Source organism: Osmerus eperlanus, chromosome 1, assembly GCF_963692335.1.
Source record: "Osmerus eperlanus chromosome 1, fOsmEpe2.1, whole genome shotgun sequence".
NCBI classification, from domain to species: Eukaryota; Metazoa; Chordata; class Actinopteri; order Osmeriformes; family Osmeridae; genus Osmerus; species Osmerus eperlanus.
Genome location: NC_085018.1, coordinates 1,313,204 through 1,332,784, shown reverse-complemented (window position 1 = coordinate 1,332,784; position 19,581 = coordinate 1,313,204). Strand labels below are relative to the sequence as shown.

The 19,581-nt window shown below is 49.3% G+C and overlaps 1 protein-coding gene across 1 annotated transcript in view; it reads left to right on the top strand.

Annotated features, from left to right (window-relative positions):
• LOC134030257 (butyrophilin subfamily 2 member A2-like) overlaps nucleotides 1-19,577 on the top strand; it is a gene marked incomplete at its 3' end in the record, with an annotated part of 54,499 nt that extends 34,922 nt beyond the window's left edge. Inside the window, exons 10-12 of the mRNA XM_062474028.1 lie at nucleotides 9,306-9,479; nucleotides 12,833-12,879; nucleotides 19,339-19,577. Of these exons, the coding sequence (XP_062330012.1) occupies nucleotides 9,306-9,479; nucleotides 12,833-12,879; nucleotides 19,339-19,577 (460 nt within the window). The remainder of the gene's footprint in view (nucleotides 1-9,305; nucleotides 9,480-12,832; nucleotides 12,880-19,338) is intronic.
• Between the last annotated feature and the right edge of the window lie 4 nt (nucleotides 19,578-19,581).

The window sequence follows — 19,581 nt, the reverse complement described above, 5'->3', positions numbered from 1 at the left end:
GGACTGGGTCTCACTGTAGCCTCTCCCTTTGTAGTCTGTGATGGCTCTAAGTCCACTCCACATGCGCCTGGGGTCAGAGCCATGGTAGCTGGACTCCACCATGGTCCTGTAAGCCCTTTTCGCTGCTTTGATGGCCTTCAGAAGGTCGTATCTGGCCTTCTTGTACTGATTAGGGTCCCCAGAGTTAAAGGCGTCAGACCTGGTTGGCCCGGACCGCGGCATCAACCCAAGGCTTCTGATTTTTATTTAATTCATTCGTTTATTTGTCAGGAACGAAGCACCGCACATTATTACATACATCAATAACAATATGTTGTATATGTGTTGCGTAAAAGGTTTCTAGCCAATAGGCTAATTTGCAACCGCAGTTCCTGGTCAGGCCTTTCTAAAAAGTAAAATCAAAATATAATTTACTACATAGCGTGAGTTACACAATCATGCAGCAGATGCAATATATTAGTATATAATGTATCAACATTTCACAGATTTATGACCACATTACACACAACAGCACATCACGTCACAACACAATACATTACAACAGGTACGTAACAACACAATACATTACAACAGGGACGTAACAACACAATACATTATGTAGGTAGGAGGATCGTAAGGCCGGAGACGCTTGGTGTTTGTCCCCGGCTTGGGAAACCCAATCCAATTCTGGTTAGATGTTCAGGGAGATAATTGACTCGTTAATATCTGACTCCAATTTTAGAAATGTGCACAAGTGCGTTACCTGTAACCTTGAGCGCTAAACAGTTAATGACATGAAACTCTGGCGTAGGTAAAAATCGTCTGCTTGATCAGAGCATCGACCCTAAAGTATGCGTGTTCACTAATCAGTCGTTTATCATTACTATAATATGGATTTAACCATAGTAGACCTAGTATGTAAACCAATCACTCAGAGGCTCCGGTAAATTCCTTCGGAGCGTGGAAATCCACCGTAAGTGACTCAGAGGCCTTAAGTTAAAACCTACTTCAAAAGTCTATGTTTATAATCAGTATTAGCCGCATCAACCAGACTAGATCAAAGTTTTCACCGCCGTAGCGTGATAGATACGTTTCAAGGAGAACAAGTAACTTCAAATGCACAATAATAGTTTATTATCTAAATAGTAAGATAATCAATACAATGATAATGAAATATCATCAAATACAAAACATACCTTCAGAGCAATGGTTAACAAAGGTATTCACAATGAAGACTAGGCGCCTAACGCACCGGAGCTTGTATCGTAAACAGAACTCAAAGTTATTGGTAAAAACGTCTTCCTATATACACCCAAACCTGACTAAAATGGGGACACCGGCCATATGACAGAAAAGTTGTCTAACGCATACAAATTCAAATTGGATCATTAATCAAGGCTGCAGTAGACCAAGTGGTGCCCTTGCAAGACAAGGGAACATGTTAAACACACGTTGGTCTGCTGCAAGCACAAACTCTGTAAACCCTGTAAATGTACATGTTACAGCAATACAATTATTTCTAGAAGGTAATACATAAAATAAGAAACAAAATCATATCAAACATGACATTAAAAGCTGTTTAGAACAATATTTACAAGAACACAACTTTTAATGATAATTTCAGAGTCTTCCTCGGTCCACCTTCCTCTTCAACTGTTGAGACCACCTTTCCAGAGGTGTGTCATGAAGGTGTGATTGTCATTTTAGCATTCATGCAAATCAACGACGAGTGTCTGGGTGACCAGTGACAAAGGGGCTGCCAAAACAGCCCTACAGTTTCCCCCTTTTGTCCCCATGGAACACAGAAAGGTTCAGGGGAACAGGAATTAAAGTAGTGACCATGGCTGTTCGGAGAGAATTGATGAGATGCTTGAAATAGCAACACTGGGACAGGGTGACAACTAAAATGAGGAGGCTGGCGATGACACACCCACGGAACACCCAGTCCCACCAGGTGTAGGCTTGCTGAGCATAGAGGGTTGAAGCACTTGACAAGATCCTTGCCGTTTTCTTAGCCAGGTTAACTTCCACCTGTGCTTGAGCCAGATGGTAGTTTGTGTCCTGGATCAGTTCCTGGACCACCTGCATTGTGTCAGCAAGAGTTCTGGTGCTTTCCTCATAAAAGGTGTCTTCCCACCAAGGAGAAACCTCACTGTCCATGGGCATCCTTCCCAGAATGTTCAGTTCACCCATAGTAAAGTCATCCCTCACTTCCAGGCAGAAGGTGTGGTTAGCTGGGCAGGTTAGACCTCCGTATGAGAAGGAAGTCATTTCACTGACCACGCACCACTGTGTGTGAGACACTTGAATAGCATCTTTTTCTATGGCTCTGCGGCCCAGCAACTCAACTTTCATAACATTTTGTTTAGGAAGTCTCAACCCCAATGCTAAACCTTAAAGATCCTGTAAAGTGGAATTCAAAACGAGTTTCAAGTTCACCACACCACAGAATAATGTGTTATTAGAGGGCTTAACACACACCCATAGATTTCCCCCTCAACCAACCTAAACCCTCAAGAAAGACAAGGAAAGACTCTCATAGTTAAAACATTTAAGAAATCTTGGGAGGAACAATTCAGTGAGAGTTCCACTTCTCCAGAGGTGGTCGGTGACAAAGAGAGGTGAGGACCATAAGCAAAGCATAATAATGCATCAAGACTAGAAATGGAAATAAAATGTGCAAATTGATGTTGAACACAGATAATCAGAGTTTCAACTCAGCACTCTTGATGTAGCCCTAAACACCTAGACAGTGCCAGCCTCCCTGATTGAAACATGAAGTCTGTTCCAGAGGAGAGAAGCTCTATATGAGAACACCTTGTCCCCCTGTTGTTTTCAGCTTGCAACAGTAACTCACCAAAACACCCATAGGAAATGATCAGACTGATATTCTTTATTTCTACCTCTAGAAGATAGTTGTGTTTGTAATCCATATCATGATAACCTTCTACAGGCTGTCAGGCTGTCACATCACAGAGGAAGGCTGTGCTTCTCTGAGCTCAGTTCTGAAGTCAAGGGAAAGTTTGATGCAATGGCTTCATTTGTCTTCAAGATGACAAAAATCCCAATAAATGTGAGCAGGTTCCGGAACCCAACTGATCTTTACCCCCCAGGCATCCAATTACATACTGCTCACCTATTTTCATGTGTTATTTTACTATTGATAGTTACAGATGGTCTTCGATCTTACGCATAACACAATTGGTCACCTGTTCTGGGGGTTTCAGATTTCACTCGCACCTTAGCTTTGGTGCCTTTGACCTTGCTTAATTTTGGAGATGTACATTTTACTGCTGGGTGACAATAATAAGTGTTTCTCTTAAAACAGGTTCTGTAACCCACAATTACGATGAGGCTGCTCACGCTGCTTACACAATCAGGCTCGTTGTAAATCCTCCCTACTTAGGGCTAGTGCTGACCTTGTGCAGGCGGCCACAGATAAGATTCTAGGCGTGGGGTCAAAAACAGCGGATCTTGACTTGTAGCTCAGGCCTCAGCCTGCGAAGGACAATGCCTGCCTCCAGGTGGCCTTCTCCCTCACTCCTCAGCCTCTGTCACCCAGATCTCACACTCAGGCTCAATATCTTCTATCGGTTAGTGGTAATAATACTAAGCTCAACTATAATAAGTCAACAGCTTAACATATGGTTTCCAGTAATATAAAATAATACTAAAAGGGGTGAACATTTTCAAAATTTCATTTTCAATCAGATGAATCCATAATCATACCCATCTTCATCGTTTCAACAGTATGGTGTCAATTTCCACGTCAGTCCCTGTGGTTGGCGCCTCTTCCACTGAATGAAGGGTTTCGGATTAGGAATAGCAAGAAGTGTGCTTGGTGTATAATACTACTATGTAACTGGCTATTTTTACTTCAGAGGATGGTCCATTTACATTTATTCTTTCAGCAGACACCTTTATCCAAAGGGACTTCCAAGAGAGAGCTTTACAAAAAGTGCATAGGTCAATGATCATAAACAACGAGATAGCCCCAAACATTGCGGGTAGCCAAAACATGAAGCATACATTGTGAAAAAGCAAATAAGTGCCAAAGGGAAGAAACATAAGAGCATGTACAATTAATCAACATGATCCTCTAAAGTGCTAGAGTGTACCTGGTGGAAAGCAAGCAACAATAATATAATTCACAGCAAGTACAAATAGTTAAATCAGTTACAACTAACCAACAGGAGTGACCAACAAGTCCCTCAATAATTGTCATTGTGTTCCTGGAGGAAATAAGCTAACATCTGATCCAACAAATCTGGTGCTGGTGTACTCCCAGAACAAGTGCGTCTTTAGCCTTTTCTTGAAGGTGGGGAGACAGTCAGTGTCTCTGATGGAGGTGATTCCCCCATTGGGGGGGGCCAGACAGGAGAAGAGCTTGGGTTGGGAGCGGGTGCTCTTGAGAGGTGGGGCCACCAGACGGTTGTCAGAAGAAGACCGTAGGTGGCGGGTAGGGGTGTAAGACTGGAGGAGAGACTGGATGTAGGCAGGTGCAGTCCCGTTCACCGCTCGGAAGGTCAGTACCAGGGTCTTGAATCTGTAGCGGGCCGTGATGGGTAGCCAGTGGAGGGAGATGAAGAGCGGGGTGACATGGGAGCGTCTGGGTAGGTTGATGGTAGCATTCCATCTGAGATGCAGGGATAGTATACTGGCCCACAATTTCTGACGGTATTGCACCTTGCGTATGCGTACATTTAAGGGCCAGGGAGACGTGCACAAAGTACGCACCAAACGAACGCAGGATACGTGCTGCAGTCATTCAGCATGTGTACACGTACATAGCGGAAAGTATATTTCGGCCTTAAGTGTCAGGTGCAACGCTGCTCTTTAGCACACACTTGTTTTGGTCATTTGCACAGATCACTAAAGATAATATTGGCCATTATATTCCTTGAGGTTGGTTTTGCTACATGTAACATAGCATTAAAGCAAAAAGAGAACATAATGCAGACAAGAATGCAGACAAGAATGTAACAACTTTAAACTACACTGCTCAAAATAATTAAAGGAACAGTTTTTTATCAGGGTATGGCATGAATTAACTTCTCTGATAATGATCTGGTCAGTTAAGTAGCAGAGGGGTACTTTCCGCTGCATTGGTGTTGATGGAATTAACAACAGGTGCACTAGAGGGGCAACAATGAGCCGAACCCCAAAACAGGACTGGTTTTGCATGTGGAGGCCATTTCAAGTTTCTCCCTCTTGATCTCTTTGAGTGGGAGCATGAGGCGATTTCTTAACCCTACAGAAGTTGCACATATTGTCCAACTCTGAGCCATTGCAAGGAGATTTGATGTGTCTCCCAGCACAATCTCCAGTACATGGAGGACATTCCAGGAGACAGGCAGTTAGTCTAGGAGAGCTGGACAGGGCCGTAGAAGGTCCTCAACCCATCAGCAGGGCCGATATCTGCTGCTTTGTGCAAGGAGGAACAGGTTGAGCACTGCCTGAGCCCTACAGAATGACCTCCAGCAAGCCACTGGTGTGAATATCTCTGCCCAAACAATCAGAAACAGACTTCATGAGGGTGTCCTCAGGGCGCAACGTCCTGTAGTGTGCCCTGTGCTCACTGCCCAGCACCGTGGAGCTCGATTGGCATTTGCTATAGAACACCAGAACTGGCATGTCCGCCCCTGGCGCCCTGTGCTTTTCACAGATGAGAGCAGGTTCACCCTGAGCACCTGTGATAGACGTGAAAGGGTTTGGAGAAGCCAAGGAGAACACTGTACTGCCTGCAACATCATTCAGCATGACCGGTTTGGTGGTGGGTCAGTGATGGTCTGGGGAGGCATATCCATGGAGGGACGCACAGGCCTCTACAGGTTAGAGAACGACAGTCTGACTGCCATTAGGTATCGGGATGAAATCCTTGAACCCATGGTCAGACCCTACGCTGGTGCAGTAGGTCCTGGGTTCCTCCTGATGCACGACAATTCCCGGCCTCATGTGGCAAGAGTGTGCAGGCAGTACCTGGAGGGTGAAGGAATCGATACAATTGAATGGCTCTCACGATCACCTGACCTAAACCAGATAGAACACCTCTGGGACATTATGTTTCGGTCCATCAGACGCCGCCAGGTTGCTCCTCAGACTTTACAGGAGCTCACTGATGCCCTTCGACAGATCTGGGAGGACATCCCACAAGACACCATCCGTCGTCTCATTAGGAGCGTGCCGCGACGTTGTCAAGCATGCATACAAGAGCGTGGGGGCCACACAAGATATTGAGAAGCATTTGAAGCAGTTGAAGAAATTTAATTTTGGCAAAATGAACTAGCCTGCCACATCATTTTTTCACTTTGATTTTTGGGGTGTCTATAAAATTAAGCCCTCTGTAGGCTGAAAACGTATTTCCATCAAAAGATGTGTCATCCTTTCGTTCCTAAGACATTAAACTGTCCATATCAGTATAGATATCCAACATAATTTTTTTTCACATTGAGATCTGATGTGTTTTCAAAAGTGTTCCATAATTTTTTTGAGCAGTGTAGAATATATATATATATATATATTTTGCAAGATATAAAATGTTGAAATACAGAAAGACATAGGCATGATGGTGTTGATGATTAACCGTTTGTTCCAACACCGTTATCCACGAACAGCATCTGAATATAGCAGTTCCTCTTCTCTCAGGATGGAAGGCAGAGCCAACAGGCAGTTATGTTGCTCTTTTGTAACAGAATATGGTTATCTAATGACCTAACAGAATTAAATAAATACTGATAAGCATTCTGTTATTTTAAAATATATACATTTATTGGGTAGCTAAGTTTTTTTTTGCATACATTTGGTTAATTTCACTTCCATTTAATTCCCCTTTCATTTTTCAGAAGAACTTGCTGTTATTTCACTATGATAATATTGTCCAATAGCATGACGTGTTTCTTGGCATGCTAAGTCACGTGATCTCTCTGGATCAGTTAGCCGTGTTTCTAAAAAGAACGACGTTAACTAATGGCGTCGGAACCAGCGATGTATATCTGCTCAGAAAATTCAAAGATAAGAAAAATGTAGCCAACATCTGAAAGTTTAAGTCAACAAAACATGACTTGCCAGTCCAGAACAAAAGTATTTCAGAGTTTTTTTTACTGTAATTTAGAAGAAGTTTACCTCAGGATAACACAGGATATTCGCAGTGTATAAACCAGGACATTTTGTAGCTAATAAAGAGCGACTGAGGTGGGATATTCTTCAGTTGGAATCCAACTCAGTGGAACAAGTTCGCCAGGTAGGCTGATATTTCACCGTTTTATATGTAAAATGACATTTTAGTTGACTGAGGCAGGGTAAGGGGAACGGGAGGTAGTTAGCTACAAATATCTAGGAAGAGGCAGCAGGAGAGGGCTTTGCCGTTTAGTTGTTTATTATGCATAAGACCTCATTGGCGTAATGCAGGAACCTTTGTATGCCGACTGCACGACTTTCAAACAGACGATATTGTTGTAAGATTTTAGCATTCAGTCGAACAACCCCATTATGTTAGCCGTTTCCCAATATGGCTTTTATAGCATTCAATAACGCGTGCTTGATGCTGCCAGTACACACACTCCCTGCGCGTTGAATCTCCGTCAATCATACCAGCGCAGGTGACGACAATGTCCCTTGATTGGGGATAGCGGCCAGGTTTTGTGGAATACAAAAAAGCTTTTTCAGTTTGAAGCTCAAGTTCCAATAAAAGGGCGAGTTCTCGCTTAATGTTTCTAGTTTTCCAATACATCTATATCGTTGCCATTATACACAGGTAGTTTAGGAGTGATCTTATGCTGACACAATGTATCAGATTTTCCAGTCTTTATTTGCCGTTTAGTTGTTATTTATTATGCATAGTTGTAAAATGTAGATTGACATACCAGGTTTCCCAATGTCATTGGTGGTCTGTGCACTGTGGTCTGTTCTCTGGTCTGGTGAGAACTGTGTCCCTTCCCTCTACCTGTGCCCCTTCCTGTCACCTGTGTCCCTAAATATAGAACCCTGTGCCTCCAATGACTGCCACCCAGTGTCCAAAATATTCTGACAGTTCTAACCAAAATAATATGACATGTCAATAAGAAACACAAATGGCTCCTACAGTTAGGAAAGTGGAAGATAGATGCTGTCTATTCTGCCGGACAGCTAAAGGAGAACTACAGCTTAACTACAGTTTAAACAAGAACTCACGCAGGGAGACTTATTAGTTGATTTGGTCACTACCTCCGTATACAGAGGAATGGCCATTTTTATTTATTTTTGTGTACGTCTATTAATTGTAAAGTGGTATGTTCACGTCAACCAAGAGGCCAGTCGTGATGTGTCGTTTGTGAACGATTCCTTCATTTTGAACGAATCTTTAGAATGACTGGGGAGTAACGAGTCTTCTCAGTGAGTGATTCGTTCATCTTCTTGTGGCAGCGCATCGGGACTGTTGCATTGGCTCAGTAGAGGAAACAGAAAGGATTCGTTCACCTCATTCACTTTCACGTGACTGCTAGGTTTAGCATAGAAGACGTGAATGATTCGAGTGATAATTACAGGTTTTGTTATTTTAGCTTTACTTACAGTTCAGTGCAGTAATTGTTTGCTGTGATAATTAAATGCCAGTGTGATAATAAGTGACCATTTCAAATCATGCAAACTGTCATGATGTATTGTATTTAATGGGGGAATTTTTGTGGAAATATTATCTGGCACACAAATGTGCAATTCCTTTCCCTATAGCCTACTCTAATGTATCTTGGCTGGTTTAGATGCACTAATATTTCTTCCTTTGGAATATGATAACTGTTTAAAATAGTGGAAATATTCAGGCCAGGGAATTGGCTAATTGATTGAATTGTTGAACTGATGAACAAGCAAACTTGCTTGTTCTTTATCCTCGATTCTCTATTATCATCCCAACATTTCCAATACAAAAACCATGTCGTACAAATATATAGAATTGTCTGTCACATGGCTCTTCTTTCATTGGCTCCCTTGCGTAGATCCTTCACGCGTGCGTGCGTGTGTGCGTGCATATGTCTTAAAGTGGCCCTGCTTAGGCTAACTAAATGAAATGCTCAGATAAGATAAGGATCTTCCTGTTTACCTAAGCCTTTACCATGCCTATAGTTCACCTGGGGGGTTGGCCTCTCTCTACACAAATGGAATGCTGAACACAGTATCATTCTTATACAGGATAAAGTTACATCTTCAACTTTTCTGATATTGGATTACGTGGGTCACTCTGTCTAATGAGGGGAGGTGCAGCTATGACAGTACCTGCCAAATGAACCCCTCTGTGCTGACTCACTCTGGAGGCCCAGATGGATTCTGTCACAATATTGATCCTCTTTCTACAGGCTGTCAGGCTGTCTGGTCACAGAGGAAGGCTGTGCTTCTCTGGCCTCAGCTCTGAGGTCCAACCCCTTCCACCTGAGGAAACTGGACCTGAGCTACAATCATCCAGGAGAAAAAGGATTGAAGCTGCTCTCTGCTGGACTGGAGGATCCACACTGCAGACTGGAGAAACTCAAGTAAGGAGATGTTTGTTTTTTATATACCTCTTAATGTAATGTCGCTTAACACTGAATATATCTAATTACGTTAATAGGCCTTGCATTTCTTGATGTTACAATTAAAACTGCATGTTTACTCTACAATCTACAATATGGTTGAACTATGATTTCCAGAAAGCGGGTTTAGTGAAAACTGAGTTTTTAAACCCTGAGATGATGGAAACTCTGGGTTTTTAGCTCCAGAAAGAGAGGTCACTAAAACCAGACGTTGTAAAATGTAGCTCAGCTCAAACCTAGGTCCTAGTGTCGGTTTGAAGTGAATGTAGCTAGGGACTTCAACAAGAAAAAAAATGGAATCAATTTGAGCGCAAAATAGTTTTTGAGCTTCATATAATATAAACATTATGTTGGACTCATATTGTTATATTTACCGAATGTTTTTAACTACAAATATTAATATATTAACTCAGTTTTGGACACCTTTATGCAGAGAATGATGATACTAAGGCCCAATCCCAATGTCCCCCCTAAACCCTAAGCCCTGAACCCTCACACACTTACTTGACGTAACCTAGTAAGTGATTGAGTGCAAGAGGCTACAAGAGCTCAAAATGCTATAAATTGGAATGGTTCAGCACTTTGCGGCATTATAGGTAAAATAGTAATGTTGTTGGATCAAATCTGATGAAAGCATATTTGGAATTTATCATCAAAGGACAACCTACACACTAGGGCTGCACGATTATGGCCAAAATGATAAGCACGATTATTTTGATCAACATTGAGATCACGATTAATTATCATTATTATTTGTCGATTTTAACCAAAACAACTTTTTTTGTCACGTAGGCTAATTATACCATGCAGTTCGTCAGTGATGAAGTAAGCAAACAGCGCTTGATCGGCCATGACTGACGTCAACGCAGCAAACCAGGAAGCAGGAATGTCCGACTTTACGCAGCCGTTTATAACTCCTCCCCGACTGCAAGCATCAACTCTCGCTGGTCGTTTCATGCAGCCGATGTCGAACGCACCTATGGGTTACGGAGCGCTAGATTGGCTTTGCCAAAAGAATGCCGCATTTTAAATATCGCTCCATCACGCGAATTTGATCGTGGGAAGCCAAAATCGTGATCGTGATTAAAATTTTATTAATTGTGCAGCCCTACTACACCCAGTTCTGGCTATATTAACCGTCAGTGAGATTTGTGTTTAAACTTACTGATGTTAACTGTTATTTCTAACTCTGTTTACGTCAGGGTTGGTTGCTCCTTCCATGCTTGTTTGTTTACTGGTCTTCGTCTTTCTTGTCTTATGAGGAGGGTTAGCCAGGATCTTTTTCTCTCTTCCGGGCTTCCCCTGGTAACCCTCGTGTTTCACGTCACTACGCTGTGAATTGTGGGCAAGTCTGCAAAAATGCAGACTTGAGGGTGCATAAAATGTCTTCGAAAGAGCCCTCACGAACTTGACAATTTGACAGTGGGACAGCCCTAAGCCCTCACAGACTTAGTGAGAACGTGCCTCAAAGTCTGTGAGTCTGTGAGGGTGGACATTGGGATTGGGCCTAACCGTTCATAAACTCCAGATTGATTGTCCTGTTGTCTCTGAGGGGAAAAAGCTGTTTGACCCGTGCATTGATTCAGAGCGTGCACGGAAAGAGGGGCTTATTCACAGACGGGTCTGTTGTAGTGAGAGAGAGAACGCGAGCGGGGCAAGAAGGGGCTGAGCGAATCAGTGTGCTGCGTGCAGCTCTACAATTATTATTTTTTTGTGATGTTAAACAGAAAAAGCAAAAACACCATTTTATACATTTGTGGTGGTAAATCTCTAATTGTGGCGGGCCGTTACAAATAAATTAATGTATGGGAAACACTGAAAACTCTGGGTGTGTTACCACGGTACATTTAGTCATTTAGCAGACGCTCTTATCCAGAGCGACTTACAGTAAGTACAGGGACATTCCCCCGAGGCAAGTAGGGTGAAGTGCCTTGCCCAAGGACACAACGTCAGTTGGCATGACCGGGAATTGAACTGGCAACCTTCGGATTACTAGCCCGATTCCCTCACCGCTCAGCCACCTGACTCCCACGGTAACTGACTGTGAACCTCACCTGCTTGCTGGCAGCTTTTCTGTAACAAACCGTGAGTTTCTCCCTCTCCCCTCCCTCATGCTGAGCCTGAAGCAACTGTCAGACATGGGGTGTCCTTTCCTCATCAACCTGATTGTTGTTGAAGCCATATAACACATATGGATGACATGAAATTCTACAGTTTTCCATGCAGAGCTAACCTGGCATTTACTGAACATCTCACTGTTAATCTGTGCTGTGGAGGTTGATGGACCCTCCTTCTCGTAATCTTGTCATTAAAAAGGAGAAGAATGTGCCAGTTGTTTTGCGCACATAGGATTGTTCCATTTCTTCTTCACTTGTAGTAAGACATTAGCCTGGTCCGAACCAGACTCTCGTACATTTCATTTGTACAGAGAGTCTGGGCTCGCTCCCTTGACAAACGTTAAGTTCCTTGAAGGCGGGTACTCTGTTGAAGTGTAAAACTATTGGATCTGCCCAGAGCCACTCTGGATCTGCCATAACCAATCGCTAGCGTTCGCCTTAGCCAACTCCTTCACCACTAACGGAGCGAGCTGGAAAATCAAACGAACCCCGTGGGGAGTAAAGATTGTTCTTGCTCCGGCTTTAACTTCTGGATATTCGGCAGCGTTGCCACAACGGACCAAATGGCTTCGCTCGCATCTTTCTCCGCCACCATTACAGAACTATAACTCAAACTAGCGCACGACATCAACGTCATCGTTCTCAGCCACTCCCTCTGTTCGCTGATTGGACAGTAAAAAGTTGACTTGAGACATCAACTAATATACGGAAAGCCCAGACGGAGTACAGAAGCAAAATGAAAATTGAGCGGAAGTACGTAGGAGGGCAGAGCCAGGCTAGTAAGACGTGGTTAAATGTCAAATTAATATACTGCTTTGAAATGTACTGAATGAACAATTGCCTCTTTTGCTGTTGAAGTTGTTTTTCTGCTTTCTGAAAATGTCTTCATACTCGGCTGCACGCATGAGAATTTCTAATTCTCTGGATAAGAGCATCTGCTAAAGGACTAAATGTAATTCAAGTGAATTAGAAATGAACTAACTCAGATCAGCTGTTCTGGAAGTGATAACTTTGAGCTTCCCATCTCAGGGTTCATCAAGTCAGAGTTCAGGGTTCGGCTCAGAGTTTGTAAAACCTGCTTTCTGGAATACACCTCTGATGATGAGAGAAACAACATGTTTACTTAGAAAGTCAGTTGCTAAGTCACTTATCAACAGGTGAAGTGTATTTTCATCCTTCCTCTGCTTATCCCTACAGTGTGGATCATGGTGGAGAGTGCAGGATCAAACCTGGCCTTAGGAAATGTGAGTATTGACTGCTACTTGGTTCTAGTACACAAGGTCATACAAGGGACAATACCATTAGTGACTTGGACACTGTCAAAAATGGACACACACACACTGTAAACACACACTTTTAGAAGCAGTCCCTCTTCCTCTCCTCCCCTCTTCCCTCTGCTCTCATCTTCCCCTCCTCCCTCTTCTCTCCTCCCCTGTTCCCCTCCTCCCTCTTCTCTCCTCCCCTGTTCCCCTCCTCCCTCTTCCTCTCCTCTTCCCCTCCTCTGCTCTCCTCCCCCTTTCCCCTCCTCACTCTCCTCCCCTATTCTCCTCTTCTGTCCTCCTCCCTTCTTCCCCTCCTCCCTCTCCTCTTCCCCTCCTCCCTCTTCCCCTCCTCCCCTCTTCCCTCTGCTCTCCTCCCCTCTTCCCCTCCTCCCTCTTCCTCTCCTCCTCTCTTCCCTTCTTCCCTCTCCTCCCCTGTTCCCCTCCCTCTGCTCTCTTCTTCCCCTCCTCCCTCTCCTCCCTCTGCTCTCCTCCCCTCTTCCCCTCCTCCCTCTTCCTCTCCTCCTCTCTTCCCTTCTTCCCTCTCCTCCCCTGTTCCCCTCCCTCTGCTCTCTTCTTCCCCTCCTCCCTCTCCTCCCTCTGCCCTTCTCCCCTCTTCCCCTCCTCCCTCTTCTCCTCCTCCCTCTTCCTCTCCTCCCCTCTTCCCCTTCTTCCTCTCCTCCCCTCTTCCCTCCTCCCTCTTCTCCTCCTCCCTCTTCCTCTCCTCCCCTCTTCCCCTTCTTCCTCTCCTCCCCTCTTCCCCTTCTTCCTCTCCTCCCCTCTTCCCTCCTCCCTCTTCTCCTCCTCCCTCTTCCTCTCCTCCCCTCCTCCCCTCTTCCCTCCTCCCTCTTCTCCTCCTCCCTCTTCCTCTCCTCCCCTCTTCCCCTTCTTCCTCTCCTCCTTTCTTCCTCTCCTCCCCTCTTCCCTCTGCTCTCCTCCCCTCTTCCCCTCCTCCCTCTTCCCCTCTTCCTCTCCTCCCTTCTTCCCCTCCTCCCTCTCCTCTCCCATCCTCCCTCTCTTCCCCTCCTCCCTCTTCTCTCCTCTTCCCCTCCTCCCTCTCCTCCCCTCTTCCTCTCCTCCCCTCCTCCCCTCTTCCCCTCCTCCCTCTTCTCTCCTCTTCCCCTCCTCCCTCTCCTCCCCTGTTCCCCTCCCTCTGCTCTCCTCTTCCCCTCCCCTCCCTCTGCTCTCCTCTTTCCCTCCTCCCTCTCCTCTCTTCCCCTCCTCCCTCTGCTCTCCTCCCCTCTTCTCTCCTCTTCCCCTCCTCCCCTCTTCCCCTCCTCCCTCTTCTCTCCTCTTCCCCTCCTCCCTCTCCTCCCCTGTTCCCCTCCTCCCTCTCTTCCCCTCCCCCCTCTGCTCTCCTCCCCTTTTCCCCTCCTCTCCTCCCCTCTTCCCCTCCTCCCTCTTCCTCTCCTCTTCCCATCCTCCCTCTTCCCCTCCTCCCTCTTCCTCTCCTCCTCTCTTCCCCTCTTCCCCTCCTCCCTCTTCCTCTCCTCTTCCCATCCTCCCTCTTCCCCTCCTCCCTCTTCCCCTCCTCCCTCTTCCTCTCCTCCTCTCTTCCCCTCTTCCCCTCCTCCCTCTTCCTCTCCTCTTCCCATCCTCCCTCTTCCCCTCCTCCCCTCTTCCCCCTCCTCCCCTGTTCCCCTCCCTCTGCTCTCCTCTTCCCCTCCTCCCTCTCCTCCCTTCTTTCCCTCCCTCTGCTCTCCTCCCCTCTTCCCCTCCTCTCCTCTTCCCCTCCTCCCTCTTCCTCTCCTCTTCCCATCCTCCCTCTTCCCCTCCTCCCTCTTCCCCTCCTCCCTCTTCCTCTCCTCCTCTCTTCCCCTCTTCCCCTCCTCCCTCTCCTCTCCTCCCCTCCTCCCTCTCTTCCCCTCCTCCCTCTTCTCTCCTCTTCCCCTCCTCCCTCTCCTCCCCTCTTCCTCTCCTCCCCTCCTCCCCTCTTCCCCTCCTCCCTCTTCTCTCCTCTTCCCCTCCTCCCTCTCCTCCCCTGTTCCCCTCCCTCTGCTCTCCTCTTCCCCTCCCCTCCCTCTGCTCTCCTCTTTCCCTCCTCCCTCTCCTCTCTTCCCCTCCTCCCTCTGCTCTTCTCCCCTCTCCTCCCCTCTTCCCCTCCTCCCTCTTCTCTCCTCTTCCCCTCCTCCCTCTCCTCCCCTGTTCCCCTCCTCCCTCTCTTCCCCTCTTCCCCTCCTCCCCTCTTCCCCTCCTCCCTCTTCTCTCCTCTTCCCCTCCTCCCTCTCCTCCCCTGTTCCCCTCCTCACTCTCCTCCCCTATTCTCCTCTTCTGTCCTCCTCCCTTCTTCCCCTCCTCCCTCTCCTCTTCCCCTCCTCCCTCTCCTCTTCCCCTCCTCCCTCTTCCCCTCCTCCCCTCTTCCCTCTGCTCTCCTCCCCTCTTCCCCTCCTCCCTCTTCCTCTCCTCCTCTCTTCCCTTCTTCCCTCTCCTCCCCTGTTCCCCTCCCTCTGCTCTCTTCTTCCCCTCCTCCCTCTCCTCCCTCTGCTCTCCTCCCCTCTTCCCCTCCTCCCTCTTCTCCTCCCCTCTTCCCCTTCTTCCTCTCCTCCCCTCTTCCCTCCTCCCTCTTCCTCTCCTCCCCTCTTCCCCTTCTTCCTCTCCTCCCCTCTTCCCCTTCTTCCTCTCCTCCCCTCTTCCCTCCTCCCTCTTCTCCTCCTCCCTCTTCCTCTCCTCCCCTCTTCCCCTTCTTCCTCTCCTCCTTTCTTCCTCTCCTCCCCTCTTCCCTCTGCTCTCCTCCCCTCTTCCCCTCCTCCCTCTTCCCCTCTTCCTCTCCTCCCTTCTTCCCCTCCTCCCTCTCTTCCCCTCTTCCCCTCCCCCCTCTCCTCTCCCCTCCTCCCCCTCTTCCCCTCCTCCCTCTCCTCCCCTCTTCCTCTCCTCCCCTCCTCCCCTCCTCCCTCTTCTCTCCTCTTCCCCTCCTCCCTCTCCTCCCCTGTTCCCCTCCCTCTGCTCTCCTCTTCCCCTCCCCTCCCTCTGCTCTCCTCTTTCCCTCCTCCCTCTCCTCTCTTCCCCTCCTCCCCTCTCCTCTTCCCCTCCTCCCTCTTCTCTCCTCTTCCCCTCCTCCCTCTCCTCCCCTGTTCCCCTCCTCCCTCTCTTCCCCTTTTCCCCTCCCCCCTCTGCTCTCCTCCCCTCTTCCCCTCCCCCCTCTGCTCTCCTCCCCTTTTCCCCTCCTCTCCTCCCCTCTTCCCCTCCTCCCTCTTCCTCTCCTCTTCCCATCCTCCCTCTTCCCCTCCTCCCTCTTCCTCTCTTCCCCTCTTCCCCTCTTCCCCTCCTTCCTCTCCTCTTCCCATCCTCCCTCTTCCCCTCCTCCCTCTTCCCCTCCTCCCTCTTCCTCTCCTCCTCTCTTCCCCTCTTCCCCTCCTCCCTCTTCCTCTCCTCTTCCCATCCTCCCTCTTCCCCTCCTCCCCTCTTCCCCTCTCCTCCCCTGTTCCCTCCCTCTGCTCTCCTCTTCCCCTCCTCCCTCTCCTCCCTTCTTTCCCTCCCTCTGCTCTCCTCCCCTCTTCCCCTCCTCTCCTCTTCCCCTCCTCCCTCTTCCTCTCCTCTTCCCATCCTCCCTCTTCCCCTCCTCCCTCTTCCCCTCCTCCCTCTCCTCCCCTGTTCCCCTCCCTCTGCTCTCCTCTTCCCCTCCCCTCCCTCTGCTCTCCTCTTTCCCTCCTCCCTCTCCTCTCTTCCCCTCCTCCCTCTGCTCTTCTCCCCTCTCCTCCCCTCTTCCCCTCCTCCCTCTTCTCTCCTCTTCCCCTCCTCCCTCTCCTCCCCTGTTCCCCTCCCTCTGCTATCCTCTTCCCCTCCCTCTGCTCTCCTCTTCCTCTCCTCTTCCCCTCCTCCCTCTTCCTCTCCTCCCCCCTCCCTCTCCTCCCCTCTTCCCCTCCTCCATCTCCTCTCCTCCCCTCTTCCCCTTCTCCCTCTTCTACCCTCTTCCCCTCCTCCCACTCCTCCCCTCTTACCCTCTTCCCTCTGCTCTCCTCCCCTCTTCCCCTCCTCTGCTCTCCTCTTCCCCTTCTCCCCTCTTCCCCTTCTTCCTCTCCTCCCTTCTTCCTCTCCTCCCTCCCCTCTTCCCTTCTTCCCCTCCTCCCTCTCTTCCCCTCTTCCCCTCCCCCCTCTGCTCTCCTCTCATTTTCCCCTCCTCTCCTCTTCCCCTCTTCCCTCCTTCCTCTCCTCTTCCCCTCCTCTGCTCTCCTCCCCCTTTCCCCTCCTCACTCTCCTCCCCTTTTCTCCTCTTCTGTCCTCCTCCCCTCTTCCCTTCCTCCCCTCTTCCCTTCTTCCCCTCCTCCCTCTCCTCTTCCCCCCCTCCCTTCTTCCCCTTCTCTGCTCTCCTCCCCTCTTCCCCTCCTCCCCTCTTCCCTTCTTCCCCTCCTCCCTCTCTCTCCTCTTCCCCTCCTCCCTCTCTTCCCCTGTTCCCCTCCCTCTCCTCCCCTCTTCCCCTCCTCCCTCTTCTCTCCTCTTCCCCTCCTCCCTCTCCTCCCCTGTTCCCCTCCCTCTGCTATCCTCTTCCCCTCCCTCTGCTCTCCTCTTCCTCTCCTCTTCCCCTCCTCCCTCTTCCTCTCCTCCCCCCTCCCTCTCCTCCCCTCTTCCCCTCCTCCATCTCCTCCCCTCTTCCCCTTCTCCCTCTTCTACCCTCTTCCCCTCCTCCCACTCCTCCCCTCTTACCCTCTTCACTCTGCTCTCCTCCCCTCTTCCCCTCCTCTGCTCTCCTCTTCCCCTTCTCCCCTCTTCCCCTTCTTCCTCTCCTCCCTTCTTCCTCTCCTCCCTCCCCTCTTCCCTTCTTCCCCTCCTCCCTCTCTTCCCCTCTTCCCCTCCCCCCTCTGCTCTCCTCTCATTTTCCCCTCCTCTCCTCTTCCCCTCTTCCCTCCTTCCTCTCCTCTTCCCCTCCTCTGCTCTCCTCCCCCTTTCCCCTCCTCACTCTCCTCCCCTTTTCTCCTCTTCTGTCCTCCTCCCCTCTTCCCTTCCTCCCCTCTTCCCTTCTTCCCCTCCTCCCTCTCCTCTTCCCCCCCTCCCTTCTTCCCCTTCTCTGCTCTCCTCCCCTCTTCCCCTCCTCCCCTCTTCCCTTCTTCCCCTCCTCCCTCTCTCTCCTCTTCCCCTCCTCCCTCTCTTCCCCTGTTCCCCTCCCTCTCCTCCCCTCTTCCCCTCCTCCCTCTTCTCTCCTCTTCCCCTCCTCCCTCTCCTCCCCTGTTCCCCTCCCTCTGCTATCCTCTTCCCCTCCCTCTGCTCTCCTCTTCCTCTCCTCTTCCCCTCCTCCCTCTTCCTCTCCTCCCCCCTCCCTCTCCTCCCCTCTTCCCCTCCTCCATCTCCTCCCCTCTTCCCCTTCTCCCTCTTCTACCCTCTTCCCCTCCTCCCACTCCTCCCCTCTTACCCTCTTCCCTCTGCTCTCCTCCCCTCTTCCCCTCCTCTGCTCTCCTCTTCCCCTTCTCCCCTCTTCCCCTTCTTCCTCTCCTCCTTCTTCCTCTCCTCCCTCCCCTCTTCCCTTCTTCCCCTCCTCCCTCTCTTCCCCTCTTCCCCTCCCCCCTCTGCTCTCCTCTCATTTTCCCCTCCTCTCCTCTTCCCCTCTTCCCTCCTTCCTCTCCTCTTCCCCTCCTCTGCTCTCCTCCCCCTTTCCCCTCCTCACTCTCCTCCCCTTTTCTCCTCTTCTGTCCTCCTCCCCTCTTCCCTTCCTCCCCTCTTCCCTTCTTCCCCTCCTCCCTCTCCTCTTCCCCCCCTCCCTTCTTCCCCTTCTCTGCTCTCCTCCCCTCTTCCCCTCCTCCCCTCTTCCCTTCTTCCCCTCCTCCCTCTCTCTCCTCTTCCCCTCCTCCCTCTCTTCCCCTGTTCCCCTCCCTCTGCTCTCCTCTTCCCCTCCTCCCTCTCCTCCCTTCTTTCCCTCCCTCTGCTCTCCTCCCCTCTTCCCCTCCTCCCTCTTCCCCTCCTCCCTCTTCCTCTCCTCCCCTCTTCCCCTCTTCCTCTCCTCCCCTCTTCCTCTCCTCCCCTCTTCCCCTTCTTCCTCTCCTCCCCTCTTCCCCTTCTTCCTCTCCTCCCTTCTTCCTCTCCTCCCCTCTTCCCCTCTTCCTCTCCTCCCTTCTTCCTCTCCTCCCCTCTTCCCTCTGCTCTCTTCCCTTCCTCTCCTCCCCTCTGCCCCTCCTACCCTGTTTCCCCCTCCCTCTCCTCCCCTGTTCCCCTCCTCCCTAGAAAGATGGAGTGATGGGGGCATATCAGGGGTAAGGAGATGAGGGATTTGGAGGGAGAGAGGTAGCATGTGAGGAAGGGAGAACAGAATGAAAGGAAGAGAGAGAGAGAGAGAGAGAGAGAGAGAGGGACAGAGAGCAGGGTAGAGAGGATGGAACAGAAATAGAGAGAGAGAGAGAGTGAGGATGGGTAGAGAGAGAGAGAGAGAGAATGAAAGGGGGAGGGCAGGAAGAGGGAGACATTCTAATGTGAATGATGATGATCAGTAATATATTGTGTCTTGGTCTCCCCCATCAGATGCCTGTGAGCTCACACTGGACCCAAACACAGCATACAGACTCCTCTCTCTGTCTGAGGAGAACAGAAAGGTGACATGGAGGGAAGAGGAGCAGCCGTATCCTGATCACCCAGAGAGATTTGACTACTGGTCACAGGTGCTGTGTAGAGAGGGTCTGTCTGGGCGCTGTTACTGGGAGGCAAAGTGGAGTGGAAGATGGGTTGGTATAGCAGTGACATATAAAGGAATCAGCAGGAGAGGAG